Below are 19,698 nucleotides of genomic sequence, written 5' to 3'. Positions count from 1 at the left end.
TTCACTTTAAGCCATTCGCTTTAATAAATGAGTTGATTATGAAAGGGTTTAATCATTTATTCCAATATCAGTTTTGATGGAAACAGTTCTTATTAATCATTCTGTGTTTGTTATTCACCACCTTCTCATTCTTAAGCATAGTATTCTGCATTCATAGCAGGGGGAGGGAAGGACAGCTGGGGTTGAAAAGATGATATGCTGTGGAAAATAAACCACCAAGCTCTGACTAATTACTTCGATCTCATACTTCACTGTGAGGATGTTAATCTGAATTTAGAAGGAAAAGGACATTTGGTTGAGGTGTTTATATGGTATGCCAGCGTTCTCAGTACTATTTCAGCATGTATAAAACTTGGACGACTTTTCTTAGCACAGATGATTTTGGTGTTCTTCAATTAGTTGATAAGGAGCAAATCTAAAAAAAATGGCTCTTCAGAGCTAGGTTTCTGAATATATGTGTGTGTATACTCAACACTCACCATTGATGCCAGGATTTTAGCAGACACCTACATTAAAATCGGTTATTCCAGTATCTTTCATTCTGATAGAGCTGATAATATTTTTTGAAAATGCTGCCTCTGAAACCCTGAATACTAGAACATGAACAAGAGCTAAATTTTAAAGGCTAAACATTTTTCAAGAATATCAAAAGGTGGTGTTGGTCTTCATTTGTCGTGTGATTTTTAATATTTACTGCACTAATCTACAGCACCCAGAATCCGAATGCCAGACTCTTCAGATGAGTGCCCCTGCTGCTTGGTCCTTGGCTTCTTCTAGGTCTGGCTCCCATTCTTCATTTCTTCTTTGGAAGCTCGTTTGTTGTAGGTTAATTAAATGAATAAACAACCCATGCTGAACCTTATACTTTTGCATCTGAGCTGGAGGCCCCATGGATAGAGCTAACTGATCTCCCAGCTGTAAGGTCTACTGAATAGTTCCTTCTGTCAAACTGAAGCCCAGCTGAAGTTCTCTTCTACCTACCTTCTATCTCCTACCCTCCCCGTACCCTTTGGATAGGAAGACTATTGTCCCGCTGAATCAGGGACACAAGCTTTGGTCTCAAATACTCCTAGTGACTTCTTGAATTGCAGCACTGCTGACTGCTCTCTGAACTTGCACCAGCAGTGGGCTGGCTGGGGGGACCACCCTGCAGCAGGACCTGTGGCAGGGCCTCCTGGCCACAAGCCACAACAGGAGAGTTAAGGGAGGAGACTGGGTTGGGGAGTGAAAGAAGAAAGAGAGAGGGGATCATCATTCTGTTTCACTGCCTGATGAATTTGATCCTGGTCTAGATCAGAGGCATCTCTAGGTTGCTCTTTTTCTCAAATGTGCACGCTCTCGTAGTGTTTGCTGCATCCGTAGGGTATACAGAAAGTTTTTAGCCTGGTTATTGGTAGCAAAGGAGAGCACGTTGTGTGGGTATGTCTGTCTGTCTGTCAGTATTCTTTTCCTTGCAGTAAATCAAAATCTTGGTCCAATCTCAAACAAAGTTGCAGAGGAACACCAGCCTTCACAGCAATTAAATTCCTGCACATTCCATAAAAAATATTAATCCAGTTGGAGGAGAGAGACCTAAAGTGCCCTTTCAAAAGGAAATATTGCAGCATGAGCTTTCTTTTATTAAACTCCAGAGATTCCACTCAGGATCTAATAAATGCTCCATTCACAGGAAAAGCTTCATTTGGTACATGGATCTTATTAAACTCCCAAGGCAGTCAGCCATGAGACGGAAGTCCTTAGGAAACCAGACTTCATTAGATCCGGTGTTCATAGAAGTTATATTGACGTTGTGGGAGGTTTTGTGTGAAAGTAAAAACACTTCAGCTCAGCTTGAGTGATAAGCTTCGCTTCTCTTCTGCCTCCATGGCTGTAGTGAAGGCTGAGGAGAGAATTAGCAGATATTTCTACCACCTTGCAATTTCATCCTGTATCTTTCCTCCCATGAGAAATATGTGGGTTGTATTTCCACCACTGTGAACCTCAAGTCATTTATATCTGTGCGAGTGGTAGCAGTTAGTATTTGGGAACTGTTTAAACCAATCTCGAGCACAGCCCCTGCAAATATAGAGACCAAGCATTTGCAAGGCAACATCAAATGAATCCCAAGAGCTGTCTTTTAGCCTGTAGCCATGGCCTTGTTCTCGTGCTGATGTCAGCCCCACTAGGCGTGAGTCTGTGCCAAAGCAATAGCTCTGGCCTGATTGATGGTGTTAATAACTGTCACTGCTGTGTTCCGAAATGAAAGGTCTGGTTTGAAGACTTTCTTGACATTTGCACTTCATCAGCCTTTGTTCAGCAGTTCTCCACGTGAGGGAACCATCTATATTGTGTTGCTTCACATAAACTTCAGTGACACTGCAAAATGTTTTGCTCCCTTATGAAAATGTGACAGCGTTACTTACATAGGCAATTTGCTTGCATATGTCAAATTAAAAGGCAGATTTCTAGAACAGTGTTTAAAAGCAATCCATACATGGCAAGAATGCCATGTCCTAGACAGCCTACCTTGAGTGATGGAGGAGAGAGGAAAGAGCAATAAGTAATGCTGTTGATGACCTACTTGAAACAGTGAAGTGAGAGACAGAATGCTGGAAAGCACGAGTAAAGATGAGCAGAATTGCTTGAAAATGTCGGATATATCTCAAAAATGCAAACGCTGACATTGCTCCCGCAGTCACAAGTGCTGCAGGCACTCCCCACCAGCATCTGCACAGGCACAGTATGCTTCAGTGGCATTGTGGAAGCCTTTTGAGCAGAACAAAAAGCTCCCAGGACATGGTGACCTCACTTGAAAGCAGCAATGAGGGTCTGCTTGTTGGAGCAAGCACAGCCTGAACAGAACTTTCACTGGGTACATTTGGAGGCAGGAGAGGAAAATGTGAAAGACAAAAATATGATCTGATGAATGGGTGAGAAACAGGGGGAGCAAGCTGCTAGCATAAAACCCAAATTGATTCTAGGCTGAAGTACTTTTAAGCCAGGTTGAGAGTAGGATATCACTAAGCAACTGCAGGATTACATCGAGCCAATTAATTCATTAGTATTGCAGGTCAGAGGCAGGCACACTATCCCTTCAGGTGTTTCTCTACATACTCGACAGTATGTACTGCATTCTTGTTAAAGCAGAAAGCGCAAAATGCTTTCTCATTGGCTTTTTTTAACAGTAGATGCATAATATTCTAATTGTGTTAGAGAGCTGCATGCTATCAAAATGCAATAATTTTGTTTTCACTGTAGCAAAGTATTGCAAAACTTACCCCTGTTCTTGATTTACTTTTAGTCCTCTGCCTGTGTAAGGCGTTTAATACACTGTTCTGGTTATGTGTAATTAATGTTTCATAAATATTCCAAATCTCTGAACTGTGTTTTTCAGTGCTTCGCAGAAACATGTTTTATGTGTATTCATGAAATGGCTGAACAAAAAGCACACAAAGCAGAAATGACAATTTATAGGCGCTTTAATTTTTATTTGTGGTCTTCCCTTACAGAAGACTTTCAGAGCTTTTTTCTTTTTAGAAAAGATCTTTATCACTATTTTTTCTAATTTTTGCTGCATGAAGGAGTCCAGAAAAGCTGTTATTTTTTTTCCAGTATAAAGTTGTCTTATTCTGTGGTTTACTCTGCTGCTTAATTTCACGTTCTTTCTTCTCTGGCTTTGCCAGAGTACCAGAGGAGCTAACTAGGGTGAAAGCCACGGCCCCAGCAAAAATCAGCAATTGTTTTGCCACTGAATTCAGTGGAACCAAGGCTTCTCGCTGGGTGCTTTTCCAAGCTTAATTGAAAGGGTAGTGAGTGGCGAGTGTGTAGCCATACAGGAGCAACTGTATCCTAAGAGAATGTATGTGCTTCTGAAAAATAGACCAAACCGGGTAATGGACAGAGCCTTTACTGAGGCATTTTCAGGCCTTTTCAAAAATGAGCCGCCCCCCAATTACTTGTTAGTCTTTGGAAACCATAAGCCTATACCAAAGAATCCAGCCATAATAGCATATGCAGGAACGAGCAGTCACTCGTATCCATACTTTGAAGCAAAAGCAAGCTGAAAGCCTTTTTAAAAAGGATCTTCAGGTGGAAGATAAAATAATCTTCTCCCAGGGGTAGAGGAGAGGTTAAGTAGCCTTTCTTTAACATGAACTGAGAGAAAAGAGGCTCATAGGATTAGATCCTCAGGTGGAAAAAAAGTCTGTGAGAGCTCATGAATCAAACTTGTAGGTGTATAATGTGATTTTTAGAATATCAAACAGAAAGCAGGATGGTTTCATCACAGCTAATTTATATTCTAATCAAATTATTCTATCACTGAATTTGAAATATTAGTCATAGAAGCGAGGCAGCATGCGATGAAGTCACACTGCAATTTCTTCCTTAAAGCCCAAGTGCTCTTTTTCTATTGGTCACCGGCAAAACAGCAATTTATTTCAATTATCTGCCATAAATAATGCATTACTACTGAGTAAAAGGCTATGCACGTTTTAATCAACGCTTCCAGCTATTGCATCCTTTTCTTTGATGGTTGAGGCAGGGAGTGTCAGACACTTGATGGTGGAGTGAAGGAGACCTGACAGGCCTCTGCTCATGACTTTTCTTTTACTTTTTGCTATACAGAGCCAGATTAGTCATTTGTTTCTAATGAGAAATTGCAAGAAGGAAGAAACTTCTGTAAGGATTGGATGGCTGGCAAGAAGGTAGCAGCTCAGCCCTGAGTCTAGATGCTCTCAGGTGCACCTTCACAACTAACAGAAACCTCCACGCTCACCAAATGCCTGTGTGTGCACAAAGCCCTTGCACGTATGTTACGTATCAGAACCCTGCCACTCCCAAGCTTCCTACAGCTTGCCCATCATCCTCACCTGGCCAAGGCCAAAGCACGCTGCCCAGCTCCCCAAACACCTCATCCTCTTTTAGCTCTCCAGGGAGTGGGTTCCCAGCTGAGAAGCCTGGCTCCTTTTGAAGCTTTCCTGTCAGTCTTTCCCAAGCAACCAGCTTATCTGGTCGCATCACTTTTTATTCTTTACGCGCAGGTAGCCTTTGATTATCTCTCTCATTTAAATATGGTTTCAGTACGATGTAGTCTGGTTGATGAGTTATTTGTGGCAGAGGCCTTGTATCTGCTGTGCTGAATTACACTGCTGAAAATGTTTAGCACAGCTTTGCCAAAGTGGTGGGAGTCTGCAGTGGGTTGAGATATATTGGTGACTACATCTGACTTTTTTCATCTATTGAGGAGACATAGAGGACAAAACGTATGCATGAAGAATATATATACACATAATATATACATATATATGTATAAATAACTATGCCTATATACATATATGTATATGTGGTTTCTACGTATACAGCAGAGCTACCATAAGTAATCGGATAGTGAAGGCTGGTCCCTGACATTCTGGAGTCCAAGCCCCAAGAAGGTCTGCTTTCCCAAGAAGGGAATGTAGATGTTGATGGGAGCGTGCAGAGGCAGGCCGAGCAGGCAATGCCCCTCCTTTTCTTTTAATCCAGTTGTTCATCCACATCCACTAATAACAACGCCTGCCTGTAATTTAAGAAATATCTGCTTTGATGCAGGGAACTCCTACATTAGCCATTCTTTTTAAGATTGTCATGGCTGGTACTGTGTGTATGTTGCTCTCCTCCTCTCACCACCCAACCCTTCACACATCTATGGGGTAAAGGACCTCCCACAGATGCAACAGATTTTGTGTGTTATAAAGTGAGTAACAATAATAATTGAGCTTTACATGGAGCTGTCTTTACTGCTTCTATTCCAAGCCTTTCAGGTTGCCCAGTGTATTCTAATTTGGGCATTTGCAAGTGTTGCACAGCATTAGGGTGAGGGAAACCAAATGGGCTGGCACAAGTCTGGAGTTTGAGTACAGGGCAGGTTTGAGGCCAGCAGCCACCAGAGGTGATGGTGCCCATCCTGCAGAGATGTCACACGCTGCTGGGATAGAAATTGTTGCATTGACTAGGTCAGAGGAAGACTGTCCTACACCTTAGAGGAGTGAGGACTGATCTTTGGACTCCTGGTCAGTCTTCACGACAGCACAGATCAGGAGAGAGCTTACAGAAATAAAGGCGTAAAAGTAGTGTAAGTGAAAAAAGTGATATAGGCATTTAATGCTGTTTTCAGGTCATTGAAATTTTGCATAGCTGCAAACTGCTGTATTTGAAAGCTGTAAAAGAAAGTGTGGGTATGGTTGTATGACTGAAAGCATTGCACCGCATTAACTGGTGGAAGGGGGGTCAAAAAAGCCAGCACAGTGATACTTCTGGCTTGCAAATTGCTCCAGGTGCTAAGGGGAACCTGAAAGTCTGCAGATCCTGTCAAAACAACACTGTAATAATAACAGCTTACAAAGGGCAGGACTTTGAAGCATGTCAGCACGAGGGAACTTTAGAGGGTGTTGTTTGTTCCCTTGCTGCCAGGGTACTTGTAAGGTCTCAGAGCTGGTTATAAACAAAGACTGAAAATGTTTTAGTAACAAGAAGTGTTGCTTTGGAGGTATTAGTGATATCTCCAGTATTATTATTAGGACTAAGTCTGCCCTGAGTTATGCTTACAAGCTGCTGAAATCAAACGAAAGTAAGCTGTGACAACCACAGACAGTAACGTGGCAGGAGCTGCAGCCTGGGCAATGACAGCTAAGAATGCCTGATTTCCCCTCTTCCTGATACGGCGTTTGCTTCACATCTTTTCCACCCTTGTTTCTGCCAAGGAAAAGAAAATTAAAGACACTGTGTCAGTGGAGGGAAAAAAAATTGCAAATATCAAGACAGAAATTGGTTGTATCCATTTGTAGCGTGCCATACAGAGGTTACTTTTATAGCTGTGCATTATGAAGTTTAGGCCACAGAGAGAGAGGCAAAGAGAATGACAGAGAGTGCCACGTTATGCAGTGTGTTACTCTGACAATAACACTCACATTTACAAACAAATTAGCTAAAAATGTCTGAAGGACATTCAGCTTTTACAAACTGGGCCTCATCTCCTGCTGATAGATTCCTTTGGGATGCGTATGGCATGCAAAATCATACACTGCCTTGGAGAATAAATTTATGAAGTTTAGCAATGTAGGTCACATTGCAGAAAAATCATAAATGTCTGAACATCACTCAGTAGCCATTCAATCAACTGCTCAAAGCAAAATGGGAAAGTGAACAGCGTGTAGCTGTCTCTGGTGAGAACTGGGGAAAGTCATGATATGATGTAAAACCCTTTGGGTCCTCCATCCATATGTATTTCTTTTTTCTTCTATTTTTCTTGCCAGTTCAGAGTTATATTTCTGTGTTCATATCAATAGTGGCAACAAAACCAACGGGTTTTTTGCTGTTACTACCATGAACTATAAGAACTGTGTTGAGTGGCTCATGAAAGGTATGCCAAATATTTGGGGGATCAGGAGAGGTCAAATGATTGAAACTTGGTAAAAGTAGCCTAGTCGTAAGGCACTAATTTCATTGTGAAATTATTTTTATATGCTCCCATCCAGAAGGATTTTTAACTTATGCTATGTGTTTCAGTCTTTTTGGATTTGGCTTGAAGGCATAAAGAAAAGAAGACGTTTTAAAAGGACATTTGTAGATCTAGCACTGTATAGAGATTCCTGTTGTTTTCTAGATCTAGAAATTGCTGAGAGCTTGAGATCCAGAGATTTACAACTTTGCTAAAGAAGTCAAGAGCCTTTCTGAAGACATCTAGCACCTTTGTAGATCTGGGGCCTTTCTAGATCTAGAGCTTTTTGGAGCCAGGGTGGGGAGGGCATCCATAGCTTCTGGAGCACATCTAGAGACTCACTAGATCTTTTTGCTGGGATGGTTTGGAAGCCTTTTAGAGCTGTTTCTTAGAGCCTACCTAGCACTTCTCTGGAGCCCTTCTTCAGCCTTTTCTAGCTTCACAGGCTTCTCTAGATCCAGCACCCTTTTGGGCCCTGTCTGAATATAGAACTTTCCAGGGACCCCTTCTAGGGCCTCCTGCACGTCCCCGTTCCCCCCTCCCCTGCTTTTGTGTTTTGTTTTGCAAGAGGCTTTGTAGAGCTTTCCTGAGCCCTTCTAGGTCTGGAGCCTTTCTATGCCTTTCTAGATCCAAAGCTCAGCTACTGAAAATCAAAAACTTTGTTTAGCTGTCTGATTAGGAACCTGTTGGAAGCCTAATTTCAGGTGCACTTTTAAAATCTTTGTCTACAGCCTTTTTGGAAGGCAAGAAAAACCAGGTGCCTCGCCTTTTACATCCAGGTTGATTAACAACTTCAGTAGTTATTGGAAATAAAAGACACTGTAACATGTTAGCTCCAGCCTCTCACTGTTCTCCAACAGCTTTAAATTACTGTCTCAATTAAAGCTTTTCAAGATCTTCCTCTCATGTTTTCTGCATTGGCAGCACACTGGCTTTCTGTATCCCGAACTTCTGAGGCCAAAATGGAAAGATAAGGCCAAAACTAGCAAGAAATTTATTAAGATTTATGCAATCTTACTTTTGTGCCGCATCATCTGACAAGCATGGGACCTGGAAGCGCAAGTTAAGAAAGTGAGGCAAAATGGAAACAGTCCTGTTGTTAGCTAGATCTCCACCTGGTCCTGTTCCCTTGTTTTGGCCATGCAAATTAACTGCAATGGTATGTTTGGAGGACATCTATTCCCACTCCAGCACTGGAGACGCGTTTGAGTTAAATTCAAATTCATGGTCTATTTTGGGGTATTGTAATTGAAGAGTCAAAGATTCCTCCTCTCAGAGGTACCAGCCTGGTCGAAATACTTTGTAAATTCCTTCTGGGAGTTTAACATAGTATTTCTTTCATAACCTGTATAAACCATGGGTACCATGTTTAAACAGACTTAAATGGCTTAGGAATCTAAGTCCCATTGATTTTCATAGTCAGTGGGCTTACGTGATTCTGGATAATATTCCCTCTATTATTAAATAAAGATGATGTGAAACCTGTCTCCATAGAAATCAACTTTTCCTATCGATTTAGTAGACCCAAGATTCCTCATATGGTCTTTGAAGTTGTGAAGCAGAAACAAAAATCATAAAAAAAGACATTATGAAACAAGAAGAGAGCTGGAAAGCGAGAGCATAGCGAATCTTGTGGCAAGCGAAGCGAAGACAAGCAGTGAAAACTGTTGGAGTGGTGCCTTGTCTTCACGTTCCTGCCCTGGGTCCCTCATCTGCTGGAAATAATTGATGGCAAAGGCAGACTGGCAGAGAGACTACATGAGCCGTGATGCTGGAGAGCTGGTGTCCTCAGACCTCTGAGCTGCATCTGTAAATATGCCACAGCTGCTTTCCCAGCCCAGGGTAGAAAACAGCGGTTGTTTGGCTGCAAAACTCATTTATTTGGGTTTTTCACTGGGGAACAATGAATGCAGAGGGAGCAACACTTGTGAAGTTTAGAGCAGGAGCTGCTACAGCTGAACTGTATAATTCTGAATTTTATAATATGCAGTATCAGGAGCATGAGAAACAAAGGCTCTTCCAGCGTGGGAGGAGGCTGTAATCCCACCGCGGGGAAGGGTTCCCCGGTGTCAGACCGCAGGAGCTGAATTGTGTCTCTGTGTGCCACAAAGAAAGAAACTAAGCTGCTGAGAGGAGCTGACAGTGTCAGTGTCAACAAAAGAAAGACCACAGAAGAGAGAGCAAACTGACAGAAAATGATGAAAAAATATCTGTGGTTGTCAACTGTGAGAAAGTAGAGAGAAATACATGTAGTAAGACATCCTGTAAAAAGTTCAGGGAGGCAGAACCAGTCTCCTTCAGCCTTGTAAACTACACGCTCACTCCTGATGGACTGTCTGGGCGAGTCTTTCCTCGGAGCCATTTCTCTTGCAGAAGGAAGGAGACAGAAGGGTTTGGGTAGGAAGAGAGAAAAATGCTATTTAGAAGGACATTGTGGTGAGTAAAAGGGTTTGGCCTAGAAACAACAGCTGAAGTGAGTATAAATAAGAGGAGATGAAAAAAAGAAGTTAGCAGCAAAAGAGAAATATGGAGGATGTTATGATCAGCTCTGCAAATGCGTATTGTAGAGCTGAATAAGGCAAAGGTAGCATAAACAAAGTACTTGAAGCTGAGCAGTACAGATAGGAAGCAATCCATCGGTCAGGACTATCAGAAAAATTTTGGCATGAATTTCATGCTACTACATGAAATTGTATCAAAATATACAAGCAGTGCATGGCAAGAAATCAAAGCAATGGTGAAGCCTTTTTAGGGATTTATGCAGCTTCTTTTAATCCATGATAAATGAAACTTATCCCAGTGAAATTTACCCTCGCAACCAAACAGTGAAGCTCATGAAACCTGCATCTGCAGACAAGGATAAATTTTTCCCTCTTTACTTTTACTGTTTTGATACGAACAGTAGAATTTGTTTGATCCGATTTGTTTAAAATAGTACCAAAAATGCCACAGCCATAAAATGTCATGCAAAATGTGTAGAAAGTTTTAGCCATATGGTCAAAACCAAAAGTGAAGCAGTGTTCTTCACAAACGAACATTTAAATATGTGTATGTGTGCGGGCGTGTATGTTTAAGAAGTATATGAGTGCAGGCTCTCCTGTCAGTGCTACTTTGCAAAAAAAATCACATTATTTATGTAGTTGTAAAGCTTTGCTGTGGGAAAAACATTTAAATATTTCAAAACCAGATAGGTATGTAGGTAGAGAGTTATACAAGCACATGGCGTATTTTGCAAGAAAGAAAGAAACAAAAAAAATACTGTTCGGGTCTGAGAGCTATTTGACTGCCTAAATGTAGATCTCCTGGTGAAAATTCATTTAAACTGACGCCACTGTAGTGCACTTTGTGTTTTCCAGAACAGCTGACATGAAAAAATGTGTTAGAAAGCCAGACCAGTCGGTGTTAATCTTGCACTTCTCAAACCAGAGATTGATTATTAAATATAGCTGGAGCCTTTATGTTGACAGTTAAATGCTGAATTCCCAGAAAAGTTGACATGTTAATACTTACATGCAAAAGGTCTCATTGCTCAAGGATTCATTTGTTCTGGCAGTGATTTCCACGGCATGTACTCAGTCTCCAGTGAACCAAACCAGAATTGTCACCTGAAAATTTCGGTCTGTGAAGAATGTGAGGTGCTGACTGCTACTGAACAAACCTTGTCTCTTTGTTTATAGTGGGATAATTGGCAATGCCATTTCTGTACAATGCTCAGAAAAAAAAAAACATCAAATATAGGAAAAAACACTTGCAATTTGCACAATTTTGAGTTATAAGAAAAATATACATAAATGGGAAAGGACTTTTTACAGATGCTATGAAGTACTGCTTCAAATTAAAAAGTATATTCACTGATTTAATGTTCTAATCTTAACTGAGGTTTTGTCTGGAAAAACTTTTTAATAGGCACAGTCATATCTGATATGAATTGAAGTGCTTCTCTGTAATATGTGTATTGGCCCTGAATGAAGCACAACTGATGGTTTGGTCACAGAAACCTGCCAGAGGGCAGCTTGCTTTAAAGGAAGAGAAACAACCGGTGACTTTTCAAGGTAACAGTGAACCTGCGGGTGCAGTTGCATTTCAGCTTAAGCTGATTTAGGTGATTAGTTTTTAGCCAGCAAACTGTCCTGAACCTGCTCTCCGTGGGAACCCATAAACACTGGCCTTGCTGCTGGGGGCTGCACTGGGGGAAGGGATGGCGTGGGACTGCAGCAGCCCCAGCTTACACCGGTTTAAGATGCCTTGAAGTCTCATCCTGACAAGAGCAGTGCAGATTTTTTCTGAATCTGTGAAATTCTTCTTCAGATTAGGAATGCTCAGGGGGTTGTGTTTGTGTGTATGTTTGATTTTAATTGGCCTATTTCACCTTTTTTTCCCCTCCAGTTGTAATAGCATAAGCTTGCAGTGAGCAGCAGCTGGGTTTTGTGCTGCAGTCTCCAGACAGGTACATGCTAGCTTTAATATTTCACCTGGGATTAAACCATTAATACATCCATGACCGCATTAAACCCAGGAAGGAGAAGCTGTAGCCATGCCTTCTGTGAGCTTTGCAGAGCAGAGAGCTAGGCAATGGTTCTGGTGTAGTAACCAAAATTGTTTTTATCACTAATAATCTAGTTACGGTTAATCAAAGATTATTTTTACAGCAGAGCAATCTGTGAAGGAGGCCGTTAACGTTGAAGGTGTCTGTTTCCCATTAAACATAATCTGTTTACTTTGACAGAGCAATCAAATGTTCTGCATTAAAGGTACATTGCAAATCTTTTTTTTTTTTTCCAAGTTTCCTGAAGATAGCCTTGTAGAGGCTGTGCTAACTAAAGAGTTTTATTTGGTGTCCCAAAGAACTCTCAGTTGAAGCACGAGCTAACAGCAGTGTGTGAACTACCCTAGCACAGCGGGTGGAATCCGGGCAGTCTCACACACGCACAGAAACAGCACCTTTATGGGAGGAATCTGCTTCCAACTCTTTCACCACATTTATCATCATTTGGAAGGACTCTGCCACCTGGTTCAGAAGAGATCTTGAATGCAACAGCATTAGTCTTAATGCCAGTTATTATGCTGTCTAGTAAAACGGACTGGGCACAAGGAGGAATTCGATTACTCTGTGAGCCTTCATAATTGTGTGGTGCACCACGTAACCATGCAGGGCGAGACACGGTAGCCACAAAGCCCTCACTTTATTAAAACATCAATTATCAAACCAGCAATGTACTTCTGGAAATGAGATTATTCAGGAAATACTGATGCTTGAGAAAGGGAGAGACTTGGCCTCCAGCCTGGTTCCTCAGCTGACCCCAGGCGAGCAGGTGGCTTGCGATGGCCACACACTCCACCATATGTTATTGCTCAGTGCTGAGCATTGTATTAGCATCTGCGGTCTCTAAATTCATAGATCTTTTAATTAGCACAGTGGAAAAATGAGCAAAACCAGCAACAAAATCAGTAAATGAAATAATAGAAGCTTCTATGACATATAAAGCATATAAACCCATTACATTTTAGCCTGGTATTTATTCTCTTCTGTAATTGGAATATTTAGTCCAGAAAAATTCCACTCAGATGAAAGCAGCCATCTCTTCATGAAGGATAACAAGCACCCTGAGACAGACAAAAATAGGCTGTCTTGCAATCTCGGTGACTCAGTTGTTCTCTGACCTTTCCATAGACAAGCTGCAGTCCAAATCTTCCACTGGCCGTTAGCTGGGGAGAGGGACCAGTCTACTCTGTTGTTGTTTCCCAGTTCAGCAATCCTGCACTGCCTGTTGAGCTTTCTCAACAGGAGGAATTTGAAGCTCTGGCCAGTACATGCTACAATCAGCAGCCTGCATACTGGTTGTCTTTCAGGTTGACAGGCTGCACCACCTTTAATTTGGAGCATGTTTTATTTCTCCAGAACCTGATGCAACAGGTATCAGATGGGTGAGGTCATTCTTCTAGCATTTCCTCCAGCGTGGTTTGGAAACTTTGCTTGGTTGGCACTCTCACTTGCATGGAAAAAGGCAAAAAGCTAATCTTAAATAAGAAGAATTTACTTAATCCATGACTGAAATAGTGAATTCACAAAGCAAAATCATAACTAATTGCAGCTTGGCTGTTGTATCATGTGAAGTGTGATATATTGGTGTATTATTATGTTACAAAGAATTAATGAGCTTATATTTCTTATGGCGTATAATTCATTAACATTTCTTGTTTAGTAAATAAATGTGGAAATGTGTCGTACTCTTCTAGTATGTCATTTTTCCTTTTGTACTAACAGTCAATTAAAGTGTTAGAACACTGACAACCTCTAACTGTTTTCCACTCTGCCAGTGTTGACGGCAACCTTGAAGCAATAACATTCAGACCTGGAAAATTTTCTGGCTGGTGTTGCATGACATGAAGTGTGTGTTTTTATTTGCATGACTGCATAGGTACAATAAAGTTCTCACCCTAATGGACTTGTGTAAATACCTCTCAGAGGGTGCTAAATTACTTTCAAAATCGAGTTTTGTTCCACACTGGACCTGGACCTCAGAAAAGAGTATGCTTGTTGAAACTTCTTCTGCCAAACCCAATTAAAGGTACCGACTAGAGAAGCAGTGCTGGGTGAATCCACTGAGTGCCTTGGTGACATGGTGATCAGAGATGGTTGCATGAAACTGCCTTACTGTCTTAATCATTCTTTTTTCTTTTTTTTCCTTGCTTTCCCCTTAATTTTTTCTTTTTCCAGGTGCGGTTAGAGTGGCCAACAGACCTCACAGTGAACCCTCTAGACAATTCACTGTATGTCCTGGACAACAACATTGTCCTGCAGATCTCTGAGAATAGGCGTGTGCGAATTATTGCGGGGCGCCCCATTCACTGCCAGGTGCCAGGCATCGACCACTTCATCGTCAGCAAGGTGGCCATCCATTCAACTCTGGAGTCAGCCAGGGCGATCGCTGTATCTCACAGCGGGATACTCTACATTGCAGAGACAGATGAAAGAAAGATCAACCGTATACAACAGGTCACAACCAACGGCGAGATCTCTGTAATCGCTGGAGCCCCATCAGATTGTGACTGCAAGATTGATCCTAATTGTGACTGTTTTTCAGGTAAGGCGATACCAGTTATTTCCTGTCTCTTATCTGTTGAGATCCCCTGGCAGAGCTGCAGATTAGCAAAGTGACAAGGGGGAGGAGAGACGAGCAATAATTCAATTTCCTTGGAAAGCCAAAAGCCTTATCAGCAGCTCTTGGTGGATTTAATCCATGGGATGTAGAGATGTGAGTCTTCCAGTTGGTGCTGGAGGAACCTCACGGTGGTCTCAGCTTTTCCTCTTTTGATACAGAGATTACACCCCGTTCAAAATTAGCTCCCATTCTGCCTTTTTGTGTCAGCTACGTTTGCCCACGTTGAAGATGGTACTAGCCCCAGTGCAGATTGCACCTAAATGCTACTGGATCAGGCACCCCTTCTCACCAAGAAGAGTACCAAAGTGTTTCACGTCTGGTTAAAAACACCAGCTTATACCTTCTCATTGCTTGTGTCATGCTGCACAACCAGCAAAATGATGCAAACACATAATGTTCAGAATTTCTTCTTCTTTGTGTGTTTTAAACTGGAACAGCCAGTGCCAGGCCTGCACTGCATCACTGGACATTCTCAGCAACACGGCTTCTCTCCCCTGCCTACGCCAAAACAAATTGTGGTGCTTGTTTTCACAAAAACATGTTTCATACTGGGACAAAGGACAGCATTCCCCTATACAGAGGTGTGCAGTATGTTGTCATCTTGTCCTCTCTAAGGACCACTGTGTTCAGCTCCATAATGTCATCATAATTCTTAAGCCTCCCATTTCAAGTAAAAGGTTAATTACTGACAAGAATACATTAAGTATGTCAAGAATGGAGAGAAAAAAATGTAAATGGTCTTCCAGAGAAGGTGGGTTGCTGACCCAGCGTTGTAGTGATAATCAAAGCTTCATGTGCATTGCCAAGTGCTGCTAGCTTCACTAACAGCTATGGTAGACCAGTGCTGAAAAGGATCCTGTTCAGGGTTCCTATTGAGGGAAACTGCCCTCAGTGCTGAAAAATTAAAAACTGTGGCAAATCTAATGATTGTGCCAGTGCTGGGTTGGTGAAAGGCAGGGTCAGAGACCAGCTAATTTGTCCATCTCCCAGGAAGCATAGGGTATGCTCAAAATCTCCACCAAATTTCATTTCTCAGTCAGGAGAAGAGAAGCAATACAAAGAGTAATGTGTTTTTCTCTGAGAGTGGGTTTAATATGCTTTCTTGCTAGTTATAGAAAATCCTGCTCATGTAAAGTCGTTTTGATATGCATATACAGCCCATGATAATGCAAATATCCTCCTCAAACCTGAAAATATACAAACCAAGTAAATTATCAAGTGATACTGCAAGGGGTGGTTTCTCAAGGACCTTTTTGACTATTATTCTTGTTTTGTTTTCCTGTAGTGTTGAGTTTTTAATAAGTATAAACTAATCTTTGCTTCATTGTCATTTTAACTGAATTGCTGGGTTTTATTTTCTCTTTGCTTTATTTATAACATGATTCTACTTTACCTGCATGCTAACAGACAAATAGCAGGGAATGAAACGTCAGGTGTCATGTTTTTTTCTTTCACAATTTTGCCACTAATGCTTTCCTGAGCCGCAGGGTTTTGGCCTTGGCAAAAATGGTGTAAATTAGATAATTTATATTCTTATTTGTCTTCACTGAGACTGATTTAGAATTGTGCCAACCTTAGATAATATGGATTTAATTAGTTGGAAGAAGATACTGTTTTATTGACCTGTAAATGATACTGAGAAGAAGCAGTGTGTCAGGCTATGGGATCAGCTTAAATATGGACATTACAGATTACTAAAATTACCATTTCTCCTCCAGGTGATGGTGGATATGCCAAAGATGCAAAGCTGAAAGCACCTTCTTCTTTAGCAGTCTCTCCTGATGACACACTGTACGTAGCAGACCTTGGCAATGTTCGCATCCGTGCAGTCAGCCGAAACAAGGCTCACCTCAGTGACACGAATATGTATGAGATTGCGTCGCCAGCAGACCAAGAACTGTATCAGTTCACCATCAACGGCACCCACCTGCACACGCTGAACCTCATAACGAGGGACTACATTTACAATTTCACCTACAGCGGGGAAGGGGATATTGGCACCATCACCAGCAGCAGTGGGAGTTCGGTTCACATCCGCAGAGACACGAGTGGGCTGCCCCTGTGGGTCGTGGTGCCAGGGGGCCAGGTGTACTGGCTGACGATAAGCAGCAATGGGGTTCTAAAAAGAGTTTATGCCCAAGGCTACAACCTGGCTCTGATGACATACCCTGGAAACACAGGACTTTTAGCAACCAAAAGCGATGAAAATGGATGGACAACTGTGTATGAGTAAGTCCACGACATTAAATGCCCGATGTAAAGAACCCTATTTTAAATTAACATTGAAATTTTTTTAGTCAGTTCTAGTAATTTAAAAAAACACTCTGCTACTAACACTGCATGAGAAAGGACAAGTAGTGCTGTTGCACAAGCTTTTACAATGAAACACCGTTTCTTAAATGCCAACGCCTGTCATATGTAAAAGCTCTGTACGTAGTGCCAATTAAGTGTAGCTGAAACTGCCTGAAATTATACTTCATTTGCACTTTACCGTTGTGAATCTGTTTCTCTAAATGAAAATATGATTGTGGATTTTTTTGTAACTAAAGAAGTAGAGGTAAGCTGTGATATGAATCAGGAATTCGCAAAATTCCTGAGGAAGGCAAGAAGGGGAAAATTAGCATACTCATCAGAGAAGGGAGTGTTGCAAAGGAAATTGAGAATCTCAGTGGAAGGAGTATTCAAAGACAAGAGTAGACTTGTTTCTATCAGCAGGGGAAGAGGATATATAATAACAAAAGGATATGTAATAGCAAAAGACTGTAGATAAGGGGAGTAGGAATGGCCTTGTAAGCAAGATGTTCAGGAGACCTTTGACGGGACTTCTAAAGAGCAAGACAAGACAGTTAAAGATGCAGTCAGAACATCCCAGTCTGGTCCCAGGGAGAGAACAACCCAAGAGAAAGTTCATTTTTGATTTGTAAAGAGGTATGATGTATCAGGATTTCTCATTATTAATAATTGATTGTCATAATCCCTGTTTGAGGATGTGAAGTTATGGATGGAAATCGTATGTTAACATTGCAGTATTAGTTCAGAATCTTCAAGGAGGATAATAATGCCTGGTTTCTGTGGAGCATAGGAGTTAATGGTCAAAAACTAAAACGAAAAGCCATCCAAGTGAGATATGAACAGAAAACACATTGAAGAGAATTCAGTTACTGCATAAGTCACCTGGAGAGGTAGTTGAGTCACCATCATTGCAGGTTTTTAGAATTATATTTTCTTAAAATGGAAGTACGATAAAAGCAGAGAAAACTGCTGCCTAGTGCATGGGATATTTTATTCAAGGGGATATTTTTCCATCCTGCCCTATATTATTGTGCCAAAGACTAAATTGATAGGGTGGACATAAGTATAAACAATTAGAGAGGGCCATTTTTGACAATATGCAAGAAAACAAAACCATACAGGGCCTTCCTGGTTCAGTTCTCATTATCAGGCATCTGTTGATACAGATTTAAATTACCTTGCAACAAGACACAGCTCACTGTTGCCCTGATGCTGTTTAAACACTGATCTGAGTGTTACCTGAACTGACTTAGAATATATGCTCCTTTGTGATAATTTCAACACTGAGAGTGATCCATTTAAATCCCTACTTGAGGATGACATCAATCCAGACCACGGACCAGTGACACTTTCAAAAAGCTTTTACGGTAGCCCCAAGTCATGCCTATTACTTCTTAAAATGCTGAACAGCATGTGTTGTTGCAGGGCCTTGATTGTTAGAGCATGTTAGATCAGATTATTTTTAGTCATGTGCTTCTCAATCGTGATATTCTTACTCTGTCCCATTGACATTGAGTGTAAACCATTTCACACAGTTATTGCTTGTGCCTGTTGTGTTTGGCAAGCTGGTTGTTAAAGTATGACTCAAGCATAGTAAGATCTTTTAAAGGACTTGCCCTGCTTGCAAGTGCCACCCATTGTATGTAATACAGATTTCTTCACAAAGACATACCTGTGCCTTGGAAGGATTGATATGATGTGTATGGTTAACACAAAGAAATTTTGCTAAATGAAACAGTTTTTCATACGTTCACAGCTTTAACTGCAGGCTAGGTAATACTGTCCTCACTGATGCTTCGAGTTGTCCAGGCTTTGCACGACCATGCACTTCTGCCAGTCTAGATAGTCAGTAGAAATTAACAGAATTACAATCGTTAACATTACAAAAAAAACAGCAGAATTAAATAGTGAAGCCTTGTCATTAATATTTATGTTCAATCCAATATTTTAAGTCATCTTCATAATCTGTTACAAATTCCTGAATGGCTGATACACAGAATGTCACCCAATCTGCTGCAGTCAAAGGAGCAGTTGACTGTAATCAGTGCTGTGCTGAGTAGACATGCTTCCAGGAGGTCCTGCTCACCTTCTCCATAAATAGGTCATGGGGCGTAATGGTCCTTAGTCATCCTTTAACCAGACATTATTTTCCAGACTGGTCGCATTCTGAACTGACACCCAATTTCAGTTTGAAAATCAGATTTTTTTTTTGAAGGGGTTACTTATCTGTGAATTGCTTCCGAGTCCTATATGAACATAGTATTGGAGCTAAGAGAATGATCATATGAGCAACTTTCAAATTGCTTGGAATTATCTTCTATGTTTAAGCTAGATTTGCATTCACATCCAAAAGTTCAACCCATGGCACTGTCAAGCTGAAACAGGGATGAGTTTGTTTAACAACACGTATCACACAGACTTGGGAATATGAGCAAAGATAATGAACTGTTCTGAACATCTACCTGTATGTCAGATTCACTCACAGAGGGAAATTGTTAAGAGGTAGAAAACAACCTACAAAAGTACTTGTCATCCATCTACTCTAACCTGATGGAATGGAAGTACTGAAAGAGCTCTTGCATAAAATTATAGCTAATGTACAATTTTCAGTCATCTAGATTTTTTTAATATTGTATCATTAAAGCTGTAAAAGGGAAGGGGGAGCACTGGGCCTCTATTAAATCAAGGGCAAGAAAACACCTGCAAGAAACAACTCTCTCTGAAAAAATTAATTAGACCGCTTTCCCTTTGAAACGATATAACTCTTAACTGTGCTACACATAGAAA

At 41.1% G+C, this 19,698-nt stretch overlaps 1 protein-coding gene across 2 annotated transcripts in view; it reads left to right on the top strand.

The window, feature by feature from the left end:
• TENM1 (teneurin transmembrane protein 1) overlaps positions 1 to 19,698 on the top strand; it is a 250,817-nt gene that overhangs the window by 210,501 nt on the left and 20,618 nt on the right. For both annotated transcript variants that reach the window (XM_068412163.1, XM_068412162.1), the window contains 2 exons: positions 14,175 to 14,541; positions 16,338 to 16,848. In XM_068412163.1, coding sequence (XP_068268264.1) covers positions 14,175 to 14,541; positions 16,338 to 16,848 — 878 coding nt within the window. The remainder of the gene's footprint in view (positions 1 to 14,174; positions 14,542 to 16,337; positions 16,849 to 19,698) is intronic.

The sequence above is a fragment of the Nyctibius grandis genome, chromosome 13 (assembly GCF_013368605.1).
Source record: "Nyctibius grandis isolate bNycGra1 chromosome 13, bNycGra1.pri, whole genome shotgun sequence".
NCBI classification, from domain to species: Eukaryota; Metazoa; Chordata; class Aves; order Nyctibiiformes; family Nyctibiidae; genus Nyctibius; species Nyctibius grandis.
Note: the sequence above shows the minus strand (reverse complement) of the source record. Positions and strands in the feature narration are given on the sequence as shown.